The sequence below is a fragment of the Brachyhypopomus gauderio genome, unplaced genomic scaffold (genome assembly GCF_052324685.1).
Source record: "Brachyhypopomus gauderio isolate BG-103 unplaced genomic scaffold, BGAUD_0.2 sc88, whole genome shotgun sequence".
NCBI classification, from domain to species: domain Eukaryota; kingdom Metazoa; phylum Chordata; class Actinopteri; order Gymnotiformes; family Hypopomidae; genus Brachyhypopomus; species Brachyhypopomus gauderio.
This window is the reverse complement of record NW_027506909.1, coordinates 216,200-234,680: the sequence shown is the minus strand read 5'-3', so window position 1 is coordinate 234,680 and position 18,481 is coordinate 216,200. Positions and strand designations below refer to the sequence as shown.

Below are 18,481 nucleotides of genomic sequence, written 5' to 3'. Positions count from 1 at the left end.
CTGTACGCTTGAGACTATTAAGACTTATCCACTTAGAAGTGTACTTCTAGAAATGTGTAGAAAATCAATGTGTAGATTAAATCATTTCAATTTTTGCATTTTATGCCTCCAGTATTTTCTAGCAGATATAGTTTTAAAACATCAGGTAAATGATATAACATTCAAAGCTAACTGAATCTACATATTCAAACATTAGTCCATTCAATTGGAACAAATGATTTATAGGCTACATACTCTTCTGTTTTCATTAGGCATGAAGCCGCTGAATGGAGCATTTTGTTCAATTATGCGATATGGTAAAGAGATTATGGTAAAGAGTGAACTGCTTGGCCATGTGCGGGATCAGTTCAGCCGTGTACGATATCAGCATGTGCTCCCCAAGTTAACTCTCTGACAGATCCGTGCGGACAGCTGAGCGTTCTCCTCTTCCCGTCCCTGACCTCAGGGACACGGCACGCGCACCTGTGTGCTCCTACGCTCTGGCCACTTCCACTTACATATAGATATCTGACACGGCCATGAGTCCCCCAGTGTTTGGGGTGCCCGAGGCGGAGCTCCCGTACTGACCCCTGCCTGCGTGTGGACGTAAGGAAGGGGGGAGTGAACGGTGGGGAGGAGAGCACTGTGGTTCAGCAGCACGCCTCTCAGACGGCAGCCGGTCTTGTGCTGATTTGAGGGGCCGTAATGACTTTATGGCCCGGGCAGGCGACTACAAGCTTAGATATGCAGCGGAGAGGGGCCCCGAGTGGCCCCGGCTCTGTCACCTTCGAGCCCTGTCCCTCACGCCCACGTCTGACAACCCCTCAGCGTCACCCAAGCATGCTTACATGCTGCACACCCTGACACAAGCATGCAGCTCTGTGGAGCCCTGCCTGGCTCTTCCTGGCCCAGTCCTGCTAGGTACTGATCCCCTGTACCGTTCTACATCACTGCAGCTTCAAGCCCAGCCGGCCACGTGTCAGGACATAAAACTAACGTAGCTCGTCTTCTACATTTATGGGTGTAGCAATACCATTTACAGAATGACATTCTTTTCACAGTCAATATGAATCATTAACCACAAATACTGAGTCCTGATACCAAAGCCAATCTTCTGGGGGGGAGGGGTTGTGTTTTAGGCTTTTGTTGTTTGTTGTAAACAGGTGTACAGCAATGCTAAATAAACTGTTTACACATTCACAGTAAATACATTCTGTGAATGAATAAAGACTCTAGTACCAAAGACAACTGTAGTGCTGGGCATTAATCTTAGCTAAGGAGCAAGGCTTCCACAGATACATTCACTCCCCTTTTCACTCTTAGTAGTAAATAGTCAAACTTTGGAATTTTCTTTTAAAATTTGGATGGATAGATGGATGGGTGTTAATTTATCTCAGATCTTCTTTGTCTGTGTCTTTCTCTGTAGGTTTCATAATTTTTTGTTATTACATTTCCTTTTGATTTTCACCTCTCCCTACTACTACGGTTTAGCAATTGACAGTAGTCATCCATGGCATTCATGTTTTAAACCAAAGAACTTATCTGGACAAAATTTACCATATTTGGCTTGAAGGCAAAATGTTTGGAAGAGGCATCGTTTTCCTTTTGTAACGTCTTTCTTTTTTCTTTCCATGAGTAACAGTTTTTCTGAAATGACTTAACGTATTCTCATTCCATGCATGTCATTTCCGCATGTCAAGACAGTAAACTTTGCTTTATTTTGAAATGAGCCTCAATATCTTTGGCTCAAATTACAGCAATTATTCAACATGTCTGCTGGACATCTCACTTTGGACTCAAGAAAATGAAAGTTTGACCCTCCCTTTGGCTAAATGTTTATGTACTCTGTACTAGCATTTTACTACGGGACTGTGAGAACTTTAGCACCCGTGGTTCTCTCTCGCACACCTGATGCTATTGCTGTGAACCATGTGCTCTAATGAAAGAAGCAAAGGTGTGAAGTTAGCACCCAGGCTAACAAACATCCTGAGAGACTCGGCAGGGGACGCTGACAGCGTCTGAACTCTCTGCTTGATCTTTTTGTATATTCGTACATGTGAGTGAGTGTTTGTGCACGTGTCTGTTCGTCATACAGATTCTCACCCTGAAACATCAATCAATATTTGGGAGTATGCTATAAGTAATTCCTCATGTTTTTTGTAATTCATGTCTAATCTTTCCTGGGGGCTATTATGGAATCATGAATAGATGTACACGGCTAATAGACCATTTTAAGTCAGCAATGTGATTTATATCTCTAATGTTTTTAATTTCTTTCTTTTTTTACAATGAATTCAATACTTTTTCTCAGTTTATTTAAGGGAACACCTATTCATTAATCCAGAAAGCATTCGTTCCTTCTGGGCTAATCTGGATTAGCATGTTTTCACTAGAAGCAGAACTTCCCTGAGAAAAAGCTTGAAAAGCAAAAACCACATTCATAAGACGGCGTGGGAAGTCGATGAGCTGTTTTGTTGAATTTGGCTGCTGTTCACAGTTCCTTCTTCTCGCTTTTACTCTTCTGTCTGATTTCAGAGAATGCTGAAAGGAAAAATATGTGCGATATTATCATTTCTAAAATCTGTTATAACCCTCGCCCAAAGTTAATAACTTTACATATATAGTAGTAGAAGGTGAACTGTCTAACCCACAAACAGATACACTTACTACCCAATACATACTGTATGTATGCGGTATTGTGTTTATTTAAGTGTTTATGTTAATAACTTTACATATATAGTAGTAGAAGGTGAACTGTCTAACCCACAAACAGATACACTTACTACCCAATACATACTGTATGTATGCGGTATTGTGTTTATTTAAGTGTTTATGTGCTTTGCAAGTAATTTATGACAGCGGAAACAACAATCAGGTGGATGACATAAAGTGATTAATGAACATGGAACATGGAAATAAAGTGAATTTGAGGAAAACCAGGAAGCAGTTGAATACTGGACTGTTTCAGTCTCTTCCAGTCCAGGAAGATTAGGGGCAGATGATGATCTAATTTACTTACTGGCACACAATGAACAATCCTCCAGCTGATACCATAGGTATGGTTATGACATTTTATGTTCATCAATGTTTCCTGTGTAATAATAACATGCAGGTAGTCTTGTCATGACAAGACACTTAACAACGTGGGGTAAAATCCTGTGTGGAGTCAACCGAAACTCGGCAAATTTTTTGGGATCAGACAGAAACTCGTGTGAGCAGGCCAGAACTTCCCTGGCAGTTTCCCCAGTTGCAGCTGAAGTGTTCTTTCTTCGTTAGCTCCTGAGTGAGCGGTGAGTGAGTCACGTCTGAGCCGTAAGACTGCGTGCTGATCGCAGGTGAGGGAGCGTTGGGGGGGAAAAGCTGTTTGTTTTTCCATGACAGTGCTGGTTTATGACAGACACAATCTCACTCCCCTTCATCAGTAATACAGAATTTCTCATTTGTTACCGTCAGTTAATCAATTATGCTATGGAGCTCCTTTGTAGCAAAATATTATTCTTTTTACCTTTTTCTTATGTAACATTCATTACCTGTTTTCCTCCTGTTACCTGTTAATAATCTTCTGAAATAATATAACCAGACTTTGTCCATTTATGTGTTAGTTTAATGGGAATAAACATTTTAAAGCAGGAAAATCCCACAGTGGTGTGTAATCTAGCAATCAGTAGTGAATAACACTGAAATAAACAGTATTATTACAGTACCTGGATCCTTTCAGGCAAACACTATGGCAATATAAACATTTTATGATAAAGCGTACTTGCTATATTCTGTAAAGTGGGATCAGATTGCATCATACCTCTGGCAACATGAGGGCAGGGTGGGCCAGTCATTTGATTAGATAAAATCTACTGCATCCGCAAACACACTGGGGCCTCACACTTAACGGCACAACAGAACAAAATTTTCTTAGCAAATAAGGACAGGTGAATAGACTACCAAATGCAATTAATCTTTCTTTAAACAGTGGCCACCTGAGGTCTTTTAGTCAGAGATCACATCACTGACCTGATTATCAAGAATGTGAAGAGACGTCAGGAATTTGCCAGAACTCACGTTGTCAGAAAATACCCCAGTGAAAAGCCTGTCATAACACCAAAGGTAAACAACGTTGAATAATGTTGACAGAGCAGGCATGTGTGACAGACTATTGCTTATGTTAGCATCTCTACACACACATTTATTTACACATGCCTCATTTAAATTCACAATATTCACTGTACCATGTCTGATGTAGGTAGAACACCTCAACCATGTTTAACTTGTAACTGACATAGATAATGTTGGAACATACTTCACATGCTTCTTAACTGATTGAAAATATTACCAGATGGATCAGGTCATCACCAGAACATGTTATAACATGTAGCTGCATGAAACATGTAAATTACTTGCATACTGATAACATTACCGATATATTAGCATTAATTTGGATAGGAATGATAATTTGAATAAAGAAAAATAGGTCAGTTTACACACTATTTCCTTATTCAACTTAAAATGAATGGAAAACATGGAGAGAATAAGCCAGGATAAAATAAAAATATTGTTTTTATTGTAGAAATAATAACAATAACATCATTTTTAAAAAGTCTAAACTTAAAACTTGAATGAAAAAGGATCTTCTGGCATCGAGTACCGTATACTGTTCGTTCATGTTCAGACATGCCTACACGAGTGCTTGACTGACAACACCATTCAGACCATACAGTCCTTCATGACAGTCTTCAAAACATTCAAATAAGAGCCATTTGCCCACTGCTAGGTGTGAAAAGGCACACTTCTGTTTTTGTTTTGAGGCTTGATTTAAAGCAGGGATCCCATGTGAGTGTGAACTCCACTATACACAACCCCCCCCACCCCCTCTCATTCCTCCTCCCTCGCATTACCCACACACACACACACACACACACACACACACACACACACACACAGACACCTCACTTTGGCCACTCCCACTGCCAGATTCCCTCCATACACTCCTCTCCCTCTGCTCTCTGCTCGCTCAGTATCAGTCACACCTCTCTGGTGAACACATTCTCTCTTGGATTACAGCTTAAGGGAGTATTAGGCGCCTGGTCCTACAGAGACACGTTCTCTCACTGAGGAGACGTACACACTGCCGAGGCCATCATGGGGAGCAGTATGTCATGCGTTCCTCAACATAACTTCACGTTCTCTAGCAAGAGTTTCATACGGCGTAACAGGTAAAAAGCCCCGGGCTGCTGTGACATCCGATTCTGAGATATTATGTGCTGTCGGTCAAAACATTTACTTGACAGGTTACTGTGTAGTATACCCTCAACGAGTTTATTTGTTTAAAGCTTTTGAAAACACTGGGCTTCACTTTGAATGTTGTTTAATGATATTAAACTGCATTTTAGAACTGATAAATGAGATTTAATGGGTGACTGTAGGTTCAGTGTGTGAATAACGTAGGACCGTAGGAAGTGAAAGAAAACACTTGCCTGATGGTTAGCAGTCCCCTGTGTTCATGTCTGTAATTCTCATTAACTCAGCGGCAGGACACCAGTGTACAGACAGAATTACTCTCTGCTGGGCACTGGTAGAGGTCAGCGCTGTGACACAGTTTCTCTTCTGATTCAAAGCAGGGAAGAGATACCTGTGTCAACCTGGAGAGGTGGTTTTTTTATTTGCAATACGCCTTGCAAATGGTCACTACAATGTTCTTTTCAAACACCACTGGTCAAAAGATTATGCAGCTTCTAAATCAGAGGCATCCGCACTGTTGGGTTTTTGCGGGCACCCACTGGAAGTGAAGTCAGTGTGGATGTGAAGAGCAAGAAGCCTTTAAGGCTATTGTGCATTTATTAGAGGCAGGTCAGAGATCACGGTGTCAGGCCTGGCAAGGCTGAGCTAAAACTGGTTATAATCAGGCCTGTCAAGTTTTTCAAGGGTTCAGTATGACCTGTTAGCCAGTTATACACTTCTAAATAAAAATATGGGATGATTGTTCAACAGGCCTTCATGGTTTACCCAGTTCATCCACAGGTGATTTGCCAATCAGTGAAGAACAACGATACCAGTGTTCCAGTTCCCAGTCACTTACTAATTGGGGTTCAGTCACCTCCTTTAACACCTGAAATTGCTGTGTTGCTAGAATACCCTTTGTTGCAAATACCAGCCTGTCGACAACATTTTTCTATGCTCTAAATTCTCTGGATGCCCATTTCATTAATCAATGAGCGTTTGTAAAGAATGCCAGAAACACCTTCGATAATTCTGCGCATGAATGCGCCTACTGTTGTTATGCTAATTGCCTTCAAAATGGAGATGAGCAGATAAAGCGAAACAAATGCAGAGACTGACTTCCTCTCTTATGAATGTGCAGGAAAGACTTCATTACAAGGATTTGACACTAATGATTACAAATGGGGGTCATGGGTGACAAAGGATGACATTTGAACCTTATTTCACTATTTATGCCCTCTGTCTGGAAACATAAGATTCATTGTTCTCTCTGAGTAAATGGTGTGCAGAGTGGGGTGTACAATACACTGACCAGTACAAGTTACGGGAGATGCAGAAAGACTCAGAGAATGGACATACAATGAAAATGTAAAATCTTTTGTTTGGGACCCTGACCAAGAGACAGACTAGAGTCAGATGAGAAGGTTGTAAATTAATGGCCGTGACCCACCCGAGTTTGTCCGAGATCTATGTTCCTCTGTGATTTTTTTTCTGTGAAAAATGATTAAATGAATGTTTGACTAAGATCCACTTCCTCCTTCGTTTCGAGCAGCAGCAGACTGTTCCGGAAGAAGAACCCACAAGAGGGTCAGGAGAAGTCCAACAGCATCATCAACATTCTTTGTACTGTCACGCCAAGAAAGGTGAGGTGTTTCTCACGCAGAGCGTTAAACAACTTCAGAAAATCCTTTGAGTGAAAATTCTCAGCAAGATGTACTATAAAGTATCCTACTCTATATTAATGGATACCTGTGTTGTGAACTTGGTTTTGATCACAGGAGATGTCCCCTAAAGATCTTCAGACGATAGAGAATATCAAGTGGACCCCCCCGTTTCCCTATGACCCAGCCAGTGGCTGGAAAAAGAGCAGTATCAATGTGAAGAATTATGGCAGGATGGTCCACAGTTCCAAAGTGCGTTTCCGTTTTCTGCATTGCCAGGTGAGGCGCACATGTTCAACACACACGCGCTCGCACGCACGCACGCACACCCACCCACACCCACACCCATACGGTCTGTCCCATACAAAAACTCAGATGACGAACCTCCCGAATCAAACTACAAAATCGTAAAAACACAGCAGTGAGCGGCGTTAGAAAAATCCTGTGGTCATTGGGGTGGTCTGCGGTGGCCTCTTCCGCCGCCTACTCACTCTGCCTCAGGCTGAAATATAACGGATCTAACTCCAACGCACAGGAATTCAGCCGCCGAGCTCCAAGCACGCGATATCGCTCCGCGACTGCGCCGCTGCTCGTCGAGTTACGTCTTTTGTTGAGATGAACAACTAAGCTCGGCGTGACGACCTGCAGCCCTGTCACAACACGCAAGGGTTGTGAAACGTGGCGGTGTTGCGTCGCTCACACACCTGCGGCGCAAAGCTCGCGATCAAGGCTCCTGATAGCGCGCGGGAGCGTGGGAACCCGTGTCTCCGCGAGGACACGCAACCGTGTGTCGAAAAAACTGAAAACGCAGAAAGAACAGAACGACCCCATTATGACGTCACAGTAAAGCTACTGTTTCGCAACCAGTGCGAGACCATTGTGACGACAGGAAGCGTTACCTAACACGTTGTTGTTGCACACGCGCGTAGCACCTGTGCACTATCAGACGGAAGGAAATGAGTGTGTGCCCCAGTAAATCACTGTCATGGCCTTCTGAAACGAAACGGCCTCGCTGCTACTATAAAGCGCAGAACCGCACCACTCCCTTCAGGCAGAATTATTCACGTTGACACATAATTTACATAACATCGTTCGACAATTAATAACGCAGTTTGTCAACAGGATAGCCAAGCTTAACTTGTAACCCCATTGTAAATGCCTATCTATAGTTTACCAGTGTGTATCATCTAGCAACAGTGTTGTGTAACAGGCAATACAGCGAGTGTTTTCTATAGCCCGAATTTCTTGTGGTTTCTGGCTTTCTGATGGCCCCAAATATTTGTTTTTATAACTATATATAATTTAGAATTGAATGAATCATGAGAAATGTGATATTTGATTGCTGCACCGCACCTGGTGTCTCAGGCCAGCCAACATTCCCTCTGATGGTGTATGTAAATGAAGGCTTTTCTTGCAGGACGTGCACGATTGCTACTTGGACCTGTTCCAAACACACCTTCACTTTGTCTCCAACAACACCACTGGACTCACCTACCAGGTGAGGACCGCCTCTTTTAAATTGCATTTTGGTCATAAACACTGCATTGTATACACTAAAGTAAAAAGCATCCTAAATAATATATACACTGCATCTGGGGACCTCTTCAGTTATTAGTCAGATAAAGGAACATAAGACATTTCAGTCTTTATTAGATAATTATAGTGTAACCCATCATCTCCCCATGCTAACAATATGGTGGAGAGTAAATTGTGTTAGCCACCCAGAAGGATTGACATTAATCATGTCTTTCATTATGTTGGCATTCTTCTGAACCGTGCGTCAACTGGGCTGCTCACAACCAGTGTATCTTCACTGAGGACAATGTGCGATAGTCCGAATCTATTGGTGATGCTTGACCCAGAGGCCTAAATACAAGATGTAAAAAAGGGCCCCCAAGCGAACATGACTTCTGCACGGACATCGGCAGTGTGCTCTTCGTGCTGGCCGTTCATTTCTCCTTGCTGTGTTTTCTTGCAGGGCACTCTGCCTCTTAAAGAGCTCACGCTCTGCAAGGTTCAAAACAGGAACAGCTTCGGAGATCCACAGGACTTCGCATTCCAGATAAATGGTGAGTTAGCTGTTATGCTACTTAACGGATGTGCAAAAAAACAAAACCAAACAAACACAGCTCACTAATTCAGCACTTTATCATTTTTTATATCCTTTTCTAAAGATGTGTATGTTTTAATTACTCTTTTCAGCCCATGCCAGATCAGAAAGTCTACACTACTTCCAAACACAAGCACTTCCTTTGTACAGACATTCCAGTGATTCTGAAGTACTATAACCTTTGTGCCCTTTCTCCAGTCTTTAGACTAACGAGAGGGTCCTCCATTTGGTAATGGTCAGGGCAGGGTGAAAGTGTTCTTCAAAAAGCCCCTTGTTTTATGACAGGTGCGCCTGAACGCGCCCAGCTGTTGGGTTAAGAGGGTCCTTCTCTAGCTCTCGGGCCACATTCCAGAGTGCGCTTAGTTCCATGTTAATGTTTGCCTACTTGGTGTTTGTGAGACGTTTAATCCAGTGTTGTCAGATAAATGCTGGAAATGTGTTCTTTGTAATGGGTCCCTTTTCCTGGCATGACAAAGCTACAAACACACAATTATTATTAAACGTGATGCGAGAGTCCAGTAGAGTGAGTGTAAATGGCCAGGATATGAGTCAAAGAGAGACTGGACGTGTTCGTGTACCACACAGTAAAAAATCTCCATTGTCCAGATGAGTAAGCCTTCTGTTATGACACAGAGGAAATAAATGGTTTATGTATTAAAATCCCCCAACAAAATCACTCACGTTTTTATCAAAGAGATCATAGCTACAGACTCCCAAAGATTCCACGCTAGAGACTTCCGTTCATCCCCCCACAGTCTACTCAGGTTCAAAGGAGGTTCATCGAGGGATATTTACAAACCGCCTGACACGGCATTGACTTTCACTGCCCTCTCTTCACTGTGGGGAGGTCAGAACAGAGCCAAATTTTTATCCCAAGCGGAAAACAAAAACCTGGGCCATATCTGGAAATGACTGAGGATCTGGACTGGTGGCTGATATCTGGGCTGATATGCCCTGGTATGTGTGTGTGATAAAGCAGGGAGGTTCTAGGGCTGGTGCATTCTTTTACAGTGGGATGTCTGGAGGTGCGCTAGCTTTACTTAACACATGAGGTATGCTAGTTATGTTATGGGTGCTTAAAAGATACATATATCTGAGTTAGATACCTTGCAAAGACTTGTTCTAAATATATGATGAAACCTAGAGCCAGGCTGTTTTGTCAGGCTAAAAATGCAGTTTCATTTTCATTTGTTTAACCATGCAATACTGACACATTATGGGGCCCCGTGTGGCCTTTTAAACCAAACCTCTGACCTTATGTTTTTGACCTTTGTAGGTGTCAGCTTGAACCCCATTATCGTCTACTGCTCAAGTCAGGAGGACATGGACAACTGGTTTGGTCTCCTAAAGGAGCACATAGAAGCCAATGGGGGCAGTGCGTTGGCACCAGAGACCTGCAGTAGAATCAAGGTACGGGACTATCAAAACACCTCCATATAAGACTTTGTACAATACAGTGCACTGCCTGCACAGATTATCCGTTTAACAGCAGGAAATGAGCACAAAGCTAGGTGTGAGTAATTTAGTTCGGTGTTATTGTCTCCTCTCGAGGACGGTGTTGGGGAGTGGTTTGGATTGTGGTCAGCGTAACCGCGGTGTAAAATGAATGACATGTTGCTGGTTCTGACATGACTAGCTGTTGCAATGATCGAATTCAATAAACAAAGCCATTTCCCAACGATTGACCTCGTTAAAGGAAAGCAATGCTCTATATTCATGCGTGGGAACTTTTTTCCGCGAAGTCGGTTACAGAAAGCGTATCTAGCAGCCACAGTCGGACTCATAGAGGCAATAGAGCCTCTCTCCCTCTGGGGGACGCTCATGTAGATTTATCTCTTGTTACATGTACTTTCACAAGGTCCAGAATCCCGAGCTGTGCACCGAGGGAAAAGAGGAACTGCGTAACTCGGTTACTAAAGAGCCCATCTACGAGTGGGAGGGCTCCCAGCGAGACAGTCTGGGCCAGATCACCTATGTCACTAAAGTCAGACTGCAACACCTCCCTTGCCAGGTAAGGTCAGGCCTACAGAGGTCTACCCTTGTGTTTCTCAAACCACTCACTATTTGATGGTGCAAAAGACAGTGGACAGTGCAGTGAGGCCAGTGAAAAAGCAACCAGTGCAACCGTGCAAGCACAATTAATGTGGGAATATTAAAAGCAATTCAACAGGAGGAAACAAATAGCCAATCAAGAGCCGTGTTGTGTGTGTCTGTTGTGCTGGATCCAGCCCTGCGTGTATGACCTATTAAAGTGTTCCTTAGGAAAATATGATATTTCTTTATTTTATTCTGTCACTGGAATGCGCACCAGATCATTAAATGGCTTAAGCTCCGTGATTTACTTGTTTTATGCCTTGAAGTAGTTCCTGGAAGAATAAGCAGGCGTTCTGATTTGTTTTCAAAGGGAGCCTTCAACGCACAAAAAATGCCTCTTCAAGGCTTCTTCTGAAAAGGTGCTTCGCTATTGCGCAACTGAAGATTACATCGGCCACTTGCCAGCGTTGGGCGCTGCTAGCCGGATCGCTGGGGGTGGGGACATGATCTTGCTCATGGCCGACAAACCCCGAATAAAGATGGGCTTCTCCTTGGGTCTTGGGAGTGCGTTTGTCAGTTGCTTTCAAATGTTAGCAGGGCTGCTTGTGAGAAAGAGAGAAGGCAGTGCAGTGAAAAGTGGCCAAGTATGTAAACATTTTCCCACAAGAAGGGTGAGGACTGAGGTAGATCTCTTCTTTATAAGGATATATATGTGTGTGTGTGTGTGTGTGTGTGTGTGTGTGTGTGTGTGTGTGTGTGTGTGTGTGTGTGTGTGTGTGTGTGTGTGTGTGTGTGTGTGTGTGTGTGTGTGAGCTGGGCGTGTAAACCAGTTGCTTCGTTCACGTACTGACTTGACTCACCCCACAGCTGTTTGCCGGCCGCACCCTGTGCAGACACACACAGCCATGTTGAGAACGGGAGCTGTGCTGTCTCTGTGCCGGCACTGTAGTACACTGGAGTACACTAGAGTACACTGTAGTACACTGGAGTACACTAGAGTACACTGGAGTACACTGGAGCCTGATGTTAGCGCAGCCATTTATTTCTAAAAAGGGCCGTTTACCAGACGAATGCTTTCTTACAGGTCGCTACACATATTCTGCACAATGTTCATGTGTAATAAACGACTCATGTTCAAATGCAATACGGCTCTTCGTTTTCTAGGAGCAGGACGACCGACTGCTGGTGATGTATCCAAACTATCTCATCATACTGTCGGAGGAGAGCCACGGTCTCTTCTACAAGGTAAACAAAGCGTTCTTCTTCATGGTGTGTGTTCCATCACCTTTACTGAAAAGACGTTCACCTGTGTTTAAACCATGCACCTGGCCATTGTGATTACAGGGCAAACTTCCTCTTAACATGATTCAGGTGACCACCCCATGTCAGGACATCAAGCCCAACACATTTATGATTGAAGGTAGGTTAATCATCATGTCATTGCTGAGTGTGTAGATAAAACTGATCACGTTTCTGGGATGAGAAACACAGATTGCAATGAATTCTTGCAGCACAGTTGCTCCGCCCCTCTGGTTGTATCATCCCCCAGCAACCAGTCGCTCTCTGTCAGCCCCATGGCGTAAACTCTTCTCTGGCACATCTAACGTCTCATGCCGATCATTTGCTTGTTGCCGTTGTTGGCAGGGAAACTGATCAACCCCATCGTCGTGTCGTGCCTGAACACGGGCGAGTTCCGTGACTGGATCCAGCGCTTTAAAGCGGCAGACATCCCCGTCATCAGCCCCCCGCCGCCCGTCTACGACATCATCTACACGCCCACTCAGAAAGAGGTAAGCGTGCCCGTTGACCTCCCGCGCGTCCGAGCGCACCGTCGGCCCTGTGCGCTCCTGCCCGGGTTTTCATCCCGCCCTCTGACCCCTCCAGGCCCCAGAGAGCAGACGGAGCAGCGGAATTCCGGGGAGCGTCGACCCTCCGCAGCTGAACGCCCGCGCGTCTCGAGAGCTCCAGCTGCCCCGTGCTGACGAAGACCTCTTCTCCCCTGGTTACTCCGAACCTATCTGTGTAAGCTGCAATCCGAGCCTTCAAGTCCGTGTTTGTACAGCTGCCTGCTGAGACTGTGTCCGACACCCTTGTTAAACGAACTGTTGTCAGGCCGCCTCTGCACATGACAGCCAGGCTCTTAAGATGGATGTTTCGTCTGAGGTTGTGCTAAATCACACGCATACCAACCCTTCCAAATGTAATTTTGGAAAAAAAAAGTATTGTATTAAGCCTGTTCTTTTAATATAGTCATGGATATTCTTTCAGCATAGTTTCCGTTAGTAAAAAAGCAATTTTGGTGACTCATATTTGAAAAGTATTAAAAAACAACATAAACAGGGCCCACCTAATATCAAAGTAGATTTAGCATTTCCAGAAAGCGGCTTGTGAAGTAGCACCTTGGGGGGAGTTTGAGGGTGAGTCACTGCTTATCTGACTTGTTTGTTTTTGAGGAGCGGTAACTGGCCACAAACTGGATCTTGGGTTGTGGAGCTATTAATTATTAACCTAGCCCACAGCCCGTGCTCCTCCTGTTACCCTGTAGAAGACTTCACTTTGGAGCTGACCAGACTGATCCGAACCTGTTTCACTTAAAGCTTAAGCCTGCACCTTTGCGCAGAGCCGTTGGGAAAACGTGAGCCCAGAAGGGATCTCATGGTCTCGTGTGTTGTGGTGTTAGAAAAATTCCCTGGGAGGAACCCCCCACGCATCCCGCCGTAGCTCCTCAGATGACCCGAGAGAGGAGAGAAGGGACAGCTTTGAAGTTCTTTAAGACTTTGGCATTGTGCTGGTGCCAAGTTGCTGCTATCTCCCTCCCAGCATCTAAACGAGGAATGCTCATCCCAGCTAATTTACCAGTGGCAGGGCACAGCGCCCAAAAGGGAGTTTCCATTCAGGGTGCAGCTCACCCGCTGCAGATAACCGTTGAATTCTGTTTGGGCTCATTAAGGCTGTCACGAGCCCAATCCCCTGGATTTTGGGGTGGGATTAAACGCAGTTCTTGTTCAACTCAATTTGAATCCTGTTTTGGTAGCTGCCGTGTAGCTTCACTAATCTGCTGCTCTTCTTGCTGTGTGTGTCCAGTACATCTCCAGCAGACCGACCTCCGTGGAGACGCAGTACTCGGCGTGGCTGGGAAGCCGGAGCAACAGCGTGTCGTCCCAAGCCAGGCCCGACCTACGACCCCCGTCACAGCGAGGCTCCTCGTCCCAGCGAGTCTCCTGCCTGTCCTCGGATGGACGTGCTTCGCCCATCTACAACACCCCCTACGTGGGCACGCACCGCAACACCTCAGCGCAGCGCCACGAGAGGGCGCCGCTCGTCAAGGTAGCGCACACGTCACTCTTGCACGTGCAGACCGCTCAGAATGACTCTCCCAAGGGTGCAGGTTCTGGTGGGATCTGACAGGAGCTCACGATTGTATCTGTGGTTTGAAGTACATGTGGTTTTATGAGGGGGTTCAGAAAGAGGTCAAGGAGTCACTCTCCCTCGTTAACGAGATATAGTTCTGCACATGCTCAGATTTCTGCCGGTCTTTGATCAGTCCAACAGTTGGAGCACGCCTCAGAACTCCCTGAAGTACCCGCTGTCGGCTCCACAGCGCCACTCGGACCTTATGGCCGCCCGCAAGCCTCTCTCGCCCCTGTACGATGACCCTGCCACGCCCGGAATGGATGTTCTGGATGAGGGCCTAACGAATGCCACGGTAAGTGGGTCAAGCTATTGGATCTCTCTCTCCCTTTACACCGGGGCTGACCACACACCCAGAACAGGGTTGCAAATCTCATCAGCACACTGGAAAGCGGTCCGTGCCACCACGATTACTAATTGATCGCGCCAGGTGCATAATAGATGAGTGTACTGATACCGGTCATCTTCTTGCCCTCCAGTGTAAACCTGTTTGCCCAGATTCTCTGAACGAGTTTTTGACATGAGGTGTTATTGCGTCTTTCACGTTGTGTCCAGTAAAACTCCGCTGTGCTCTGCTGCTATATAATCCAGCACAGCCGTGTTTAACAGCAGCGCCTTTCTCGCCCCGGACAGAACTCCTCCTGGACCTCCGTTGAGCAGCAGTTCCGTCCGCTCCTCCCCACCTCCTTCCGGCTCTGCACCCCACCTCCGGGTCGCAGGGGCAGGCCCGCTCGGTCCCAGGCGCCGGAGAGGAGCGGCTCTCAGTGGGGCGTGGAGCGGTACATCCAGGACCAGCGGGCCGAGGAACAGCGGGCCCAGGCTGTGGCCAGACTGAAGCTACTGCCCGCCCCCAGCACACTAGCACAGCACAGCCACACGGCGCAGGTAGTTAGTGTAAGTAAGGTCGAGAGTGAACCAGAGTCAACTGAACCCTAATAACCTTATGAGTTGTGCAGTCTCGCCTAGCCTGTGTTTCACCGGTATTAAGACGACGAGTGTAACGAGAGGGTGTGTTTTCTCATTCTTCGCAGAGATCTTTCTCCGGCTTGGCTGCGGCTGAGACTCAGGTGATCAACTACGCTCTGTCATCTGGTAAGGTTCCAACGCGTGTGAAGACTGTATGTCCTCCCCAGTATCAGCCTGTGTCTGTGTTCAGCTTTGCCGTATGCACAGTGGAGCCAGATATGCCCGCTGGAACAAAAACACAGAGCTTACAACAATGACGTGCAATACAATTGTAGTATTTTTGCTCGAACTGTGAATTGGTTTAAATTTTATGGTCGAATCGTTTATTAAAAATTAAAAGTTGTTTGTGTACTGGACAAAAGTGTACCATTGGTCACCGCCCTCAGCTGCACTGCTCTGATGTCATAGCTCTTAGATCCAGTGGCACTAGGAAACCTGCGGTGACAATGTCCTAGACAGAGTTCTCACCCTCCAGAAGACACAAAGCAGATCTCACAGGACTGTTTTAGCATGACCTTTCCCTGGAGGCACTATAGCGCACACACACCTACACACACCGTGTGGTAGGACAGGACTGGACATGAGGAGTGTCTAGGGTGTGTCACAGTCAAGGAGTGTGTGTGTATGTGTGTGTGTGTGTGTGTGTGTGTGTGTGTGTGTGTGTGTGTGTGTGTGTGTGTGTGTGTGTGTGTGTGTGTGTGTGTGCGTGTGTGCATGCGTGCGTGCGTGCATAAAGGAGCCCAGCACAGCAATGCTCCAGATGACCAGACTGCAACTGCCACAAGGGAAACTGTAAGGACAGAATTACCAGTGAGAGTAATTGAAACCTTCCAGCAGAGGGCGCTCTGTACACCCTGCAGGATGTGAGTCGTGTGGGCTGCACATTAGAGGAAGGAAGCACAGCAGAAGGAGATTCTGTCATGCCATAACACAAAGTGCCTGAAGTCCGTTTAACTTGTTGTGGCTGTCCAGTTTGTCTTTTGCGTCATAAATCTGCTTGCAATCTGTGGAATGTCAGTCCTGCAGAGTATTTAACCTCCACGTGTACGGTACGACTGGACGTTTCATTCATCCTCTCATGAGGATGGAGTTGAAAATCATGCATACTACTCTCAATCTACAGAATGGAGGGATCTATCACGTGAGAGTACATATCTGTCACGTGAGAGTACATATCTGTCACGTGAGAGTACATATATGTCACGTGAGAGTACAGATCCATCACGTGAGAGTACAGATCCATCACGTGAGAGTACAGATCCATCACGTGAGAGTACATATATGTCACGTGAGAGTACAGATCCATCACGTGAGAGTACAGATCCATCACGTGAGAGTACAGATCCATCACGTGAGAGTACATATATGTCACGTGAGAGTACATATATGTCACATGAGAGTACAGATCCATCACGTGAGAGTACAGATCCATCACGTGAGAGTACATATATGTCACGTGAGAGTACAGATCCATCACGTGAGAGTACAGATCCATCACGTGAGAGTACATATATGTCACGTGAGAGTACAGATCCATCACGTGAGAGTACAGATCCATCACGTGAGAGTATATCCTTGCCACACACTGACCGTATTCCAAACACACTCACAATCCACATGATAACATTTACTGATGAGAACGGCTGCATGTTTGACATGAGGGTCTACCGCTCGCAGGCACACGTCCTGATCGTCCCTCTGCCCTTCTCTTCATCATTTATGACGTTCCCAAGACACTTATGACTGCAGTCACACTGACACGTGTTGGGTCTCCAGTGTCTAGCGCTGTTCCAGAAACAGTGGACAGTGTCAGTGTGACTGTTCTGTGTAGAATGGGCCATCGCCCAGTTAGGGTCTGGTTGGCAGGGATACGGTGCCCAGGAGTTGAGTGGTGACGAACAGGCTATAGGAGACCTGAGGGTTACACGGCAGCTGATGGACTGTGATCTGATGCTTAAGCAACCTTTAGTATCTGATACTTAAATACCCTTTAGGATCTGATATTAAACACCCTTTAGTGTCTGATACTAATCACCCTTTAGGGTCTGATATTAAACAACCTTTAGGATCTGATACTAAACATCATTTGCACAAGACGGAGGCCTAATAAAGTGACCTGTGAGTGTAGGTGAAAGGTAGGCAATGAAGTTTTGAGGTAAACGTTGTCCTCATTTGCCCTTACAGATGAGAACTGCTACCTTGAACCAGTGGAACCGGATGACCAGGAAATCGACTACGACAACATCTGGGAGCATGACTGTAGCAGGCGGATGAGCCCGGTCATGCCTGGAACTTCTCCACACTGGATGGAGCCTGACTTTGGGGTTCCAGACCTGGGCAGCATGGCAACACATCAGAGATGGTCATAAAGATGAACAATGGAACTCTGCCCGTCTGGACTTGTGCACATAGCAGGCTAATGCCTTACTGCTCTCTGTCTTTCTCTCTCTCTCTCTCTCTCACACACACACACACACACGCACACACACACACACACACACACACACACACACACACACACACACACACACACACACACACACACACACACAGTACCGTTAAAGGGGGCTTTATGGGTCCCTGCTTTAGCATATCCAAGTGATCTTCTAGGGAGATTAACATGGGCTCACTATACACTATACACACTTACTTTTCTCACAAAAGTTGCTGTATGTGTTAGAAATGTCAATTACATTTTTTGCTGAGTTTTTGTTTTGTTTTAATTAGGATATAGTGAGTATGGTACATATTTATGAGGAAATAACTTAAGTCCCACTCACATAAACCTTAAGCATTTCTGCACATTACATTGCAGTTCTTATTTTGCAGTGATGAGAGCAATGACTTGTTCTCAAATACATTTTAATGTTCTTCATGCTGTAATTTTTCTAGATGTAGCATTTATCTGTGCCATTTAAAATTTTTTAAAAGCTGTTGAAGAAATTAGGACTATTTTTAATAGACCTAGAACAACTCTCTACTTTGCTAACTATGTACATAAGGTAAATAATATTTTTTTAATGAAATATTCACGTCTCTTTGCACTGTTGTCTGTACTGTTACATAATTCATATTTTTTGATTATTTATATATTGTCCCAGCACTAAAT

The 18,481-nt window shown here is 45.2% G+C and overlaps 1 protein-coding gene across 2 annotated transcripts; it reads left to right on the top strand.

Moving 5' to 3' along the window:
* The first annotated feature begins 4,975 nt into the window (after positions 1-4,975).
* plekhn1 (pleckstrin homology domain containing, family N member 1) lies at positions 4,976-17,890 on the top strand. Of its 2 annotated transcripts, none has more exons than XM_076992024.1 (16): positions 4,976-5,186; positions 6,743-6,833; positions 6,969-7,130; positions 8,269-8,349; positions 8,830-8,920; positions 10,238-10,371; positions 10,820-10,972; positions 12,160-12,240; positions 12,340-12,415; positions 12,640-12,785; positions 12,880-13,017; positions 14,080-14,322; positions 14,540-14,701; positions 15,040-15,291; positions 15,438-15,498; positions 17,557-17,890. In XM_076992024.1, exons 1-16 carry the CDS (start codon positions 5,113-5,115, stop codon positions 17,739-17,741), a joined length of 2,130 nt encoding a protein of 709 aa, XP_076848139.1. In that variant the 5' UTR covers positions 4,976-5,112; the 3' UTR covers positions 17,742-17,890. The 2 variants fall into 2 exon arrangements, with proteins under 2 accessions (XP_076848139.1, XP_076848138.1); XM_076992023.1 differs by having other exon boundaries at positions 15,040-15,300.
* The last annotated feature ends 591 nt before the right edge of the window (positions 17,891-18,481 follow it).

Coding starts and splice junctions, on each gene's coding strand:
- plekhn1 (XM_076992023.1), top strand. CDS start 5,113: ATGGGGAGCAGTATGTCATGCGTTCCTCAACATAACTTCACGTTCTCT. Junction 8,921..10,237: donor CTTCGCATTCCAGATAAATG/GTGAGTTAGCTG, acceptor TGACCTTTGTAG/GTGTCAGCTTGAACCCCATT. Junction 12,241..12,339: donor GCCACGGTCTCTTCTACAAG/GTAAACAAAGCG, acceptor TTGTGATTACAG/GGCAAACTTCCTCTTAACAT.